General features: G+C 34.3%; 1 protein-coding gene across 1 annotated transcript; it reads right to left on the reverse strand.

Moving 5' to 3' along the window:
- Positions 1-733: 733 nt before the first annotated feature.
- On the reverse strand, positions 734-3,442 carry LOC134688582 (uncharacterized). Its single transcript, XM_063549393.1, has 2 exons — positions 2,697-3,442; positions 734-2,153 (listed from the first exon to the last, which is right to left on the reverse strand). Exons 1-2 carry the CDS (start codon positions 2,932-2,934, stop codon positions 1,273-1,275), a joined length of 1,119 nt encoding a protein of 372 aa, XP_063405463.1. The 5' UTR covers positions 2,935-3,442; the 3' UTR covers positions 734-1,272.
- Positions 3,443-3,965: the final 523 nt, after the last annotated feature.

The following is a 3,965-nucleotide window of genomic DNA, read 5'->3' on the forward strand; positions in this document are numbered from 1 at the left end:
AGTATTAAGTACATACAGGTGGACGAGCAGAAAATTAAGTATTCAACAGTTTAAATGTCACGTAAGCTATGAAAAGTTGGTGTTACAAACGAACGTTCACCTAATTTGATCCAGTCAATTGATAACCGGAAAACGTCAGAAATGGTCTTGTTCACGCGCTAATATGAAAATAATTCTATATTGTCCGCCAGGAGCAAAAAAAAACATGTTGTTTCATTCACTCAGGCAAAAGGAAAGGGCAGGAAATTTAGACTCCCGGTCAGTTTCGCCAATATTTGTTCCCAATCAAAGTCAAAATCAGAGGGTTGTTGAAATATACTTAACTTTTGAGAATATTGCAGTCTAAATAAATGCACAAAATAAAAGCATTGCTGCTTTGAATGTTCTTAAAAGGCTTTCGCGTGAAATAAATCTGAGGAAATTTATCTTTCCTCTTTAGTATTGAAACAGGTCCCATTCGTACCCTCAATCTTGATTCATTGTGTTTCAACGTGTAGATAGCCTGGAACTCTCCCTGCAAGAGGCAACTGATTCAATGGATTTGAGATGGACGAGCCTGCGTATTTATACACCTTGTTCAGTCAAACTAAGCGCTCCTTGTAGGATAGCAGTCCAGTTGACAAGTCTATATCCAATTTAGATATTGTGGTGAACAGAGAAAGAAATGATGCAGCTCGTTTAGGTAACATTGGAAAATTAAAATAAGATAGAATAAGACAGGATTCTAAATATATGGTAAATGATGATCAGTTATTATTGTTACATGTACATCAAATAATTTCACAATTTATTATTTTCTTCAATTGAGCAATTCAGTAAGTTAAGTCTTGAAAGGAATGAATTTCTTGGAGTCTGATAACGTAATTTCTGCCTTTTCATGAAGACCACTTTTTCTGAGTGAAACTGCAAGTATTTGATGTGCTGACCATTTTTGAGTAAGAATAGTTGTGTCTACATATTTTTGTATTCTCTGTGTACACTTTCTTGCCTTGTAAATGTCACACGTATCAATGTAAATACTCGTAAGTAAATAAAGAGCAGCTACTCGTCCGTCTACATACATGTTTTGACTTTTACTTTCAGTTCTACTTTCAAAGATGTCAATTTGCATCAACACTTCGTCATCCGGACGAGGTTGTGAAATAATAGTGGCTTTCTCCAGATGTGATATTACTTCATCTAATGAGGACTTCGACATAAACAGAAAATTTCCATAAGCAAAATGCAAACTAGGCGAGTTTGTTATCAAACTATTAGCAATTTTAAAATTTATCAATGCCTCATTAAAATATCGTTTCTTTGATTCCGTCTCCGTACTTGTTTGATATTATAACCGAATAAACACGCGATGTTTGTAAAAACCTCGGGATAACAATCTTTGACAAGTTGGAAATCATTTTCAATCATTATTTGGTTCAGGCGAAGAGTTTTCTCTACATCTCCCGTCTTCATGTGGGTTGTGGCTAGTGGTTTTAATAGTTCTGGTATACTGACGGCAGAAAAGGCCGCTGATGCAGTCTTGATGTAGGGCTTCATGCATTTGTTTAATGCAACAATTTTTTGAAAACATTCGGTGTCTATAGCTGTTGATAAATTTAAAATCCCAACTTTGTAGAGAGTTTGTACAAAAGCAGTATAGATTGTTAACATCTGGTATAGTTCAGTTTTATTCGACATTCCACTAATTTCTTCAAAGAGTTTAAGCTTACAGCATACCAGACTTATCGACTGAAACACATTTTCCTTAATGATTGAGATTTCTTTCTTAGTGGCGTCTATATCACCCTTTTCTCTGTGTGAAATAAGATTGTTAGGAGGTACAAAGTAATTTGGTATACTGTGGTGTTCAAGAGCCTTAATAATATAGTCTAAAAGTTCGACCATTTTTTTACCAATCGATTTTTCGGACCAATCAGCAGGTCCATACATTTGTTCACAAAACCAAAACATCATATTCTTTACGTGGTAAGATGTCAAAATACTTTTCGTAGATAATCCCGCTTTTAAAAGAAGTTTTAGAACCGAATAACACGATTTCTGATAGTGTAGAAGAGAAGCAGACAGTTTTCTCTCTGCCGAGTTAAAGGACACTCTCCACTCTAGGTTGGCTTCCTCACTAAGATGGTGTCCAACTGGCACAACTGCACATCCATCTACAATTGAGATGAAATGATTTTATATGTATGATTTATGAAACAATGGGAATTTCATTACAACACTTGATCAGCACCTCATAAAAAACATTCATGACATGTGTTATTTCATTCCATTTATTAACGGCTCTCTCAAAGAAGACATTTGTATGTATTTCCCATAAGGTCGTATGTTATACTTCGTCCCTATTTGGCGGCTATAGTGGATGATTAATAAACTTCAAAGTCACACCACTTGGTCAACACCACATAAGGAACATTCATGCCATGTTTGATTGCATTCCATTCAGTGGTGCTCTTAAAGAAGACATTTGTATGTATTGTCCATAGTGTCCTATGTTAAACGTTGCCCCCCGCTGGTGGCCATCTTGGATGACGAATCGCCTATAAAGTTAAACTTAGTACGTATGCATGATTTTCAAAATAAAATATGAATGGATAAAATCTATGAATCGATCATATATTCATCTTGACAAAGAACATGCTCGAGGGGTATGCATACCCTCCTATATAATCCGTCATTGATCAAAACAATTAATATACCTTGGACAATTTCTTCAACGAGTTCCTCATTCGGCCATCCACCTGGCTTGTGTCTTTTTGTCCAATTTAGTGCAATACTTGGCCAAGACATACATGGAAACGCATGGACAAAGTCATATGAATAACCTTCAGGTTCATGCTCGAAGTTCGATAATGCAGGACCAGAAACTGTATACGTGGACTTCTGTCTCTTATACAGAATTTCTTCATCTTCCATTTGTTCAGGGATTATTTTCATTCTAAATATATTGTTTGGAAGAAATCCATCACTGTTATATGTTGGTTAAAGTCACACTTTTCCCGTTTGCTTTCCAGTATTGCTCGTCCAAAATTTGTTATTAATAATTTTACATAGCCTGGATTGGTAGCAGCTATCATGATTCCGAAGGTTTGCACTGACTTTCGAAGGTCATTGAGGTCATTTTCATTATTTGGTTTGTCTGTTTCATCTTGTATAACATAGTTCACATAAGTCATCATGAAGTCAAAGTCAATAGGAGGATAAAATTTGTATCGACCGGGTGAATTTTCAAATATTCGGCTTAAATGTAAATCATCGAATGAACTTCCTGTTTGAGCTAACAAACCCTCTCCTTTTCATATCTCGTTTAAATATTTCACAAAAGTAAGAAACTGTTGTCTTATCAAGTTGAAAACAGTACGAGACGGTTCGTGTTGCTTAATGAGTAGAGAGATACACTCGCAAAATAATCCAGTTATTTCGTTGTTTTGAAGATTTTCCATACTTAACAGATCTTAACATGTAGGTATATCAGATTAAAAATAGAATTCGTGATGTATGGAAAGCCGATATTGACAATTTTAAACTTATCAATTTGCATTTTTTATTTGACGAAAAGAAAGCTTTGAATTTTCTTCCCTATACTTATCTGGGTGGTATAAATATTCATCGTAAACACTTTCAATCTCAGTAATCAAAAAATATTTTCAAAAAAACCTCAAGAAATAAATTATATTAAAAATATTTCAAGGTACTGATACATATTTGAGGTGTATCTGAAAATTTAGGAATAGGCAATATACTTGATTCTAAATTATATGAAAGCTATTATGGTAAAGAATAGCAATTTACATGGAACAAAATTTTGAAAGAATCTAAAGAAGGTTTCTGTAAAGACATTCACTGCTATAGAAATGGTATTGATGTTAACAATGGTCAGTTAAGGGTACAGAAAAGTTGTGTTTGATATTTTTTCTAAATCTCTTGATAATCAGATAAATAGTAACTTAAAGTAAACAGATAGGACG

The sequence above is a fragment of the Mytilus trossulus genome, chromosome 1, assembly GCF_036588685.1.
Source record: "Mytilus trossulus isolate FHL-02 chromosome 1, PNRI_Mtr1.1.1.hap1, whole genome shotgun sequence".
NCBI classification, from domain to species: Eukaryota; Metazoa; Mollusca; class Bivalvia; order Mytilida; family Mytilidae; genus Mytilus; species Mytilus trossulus.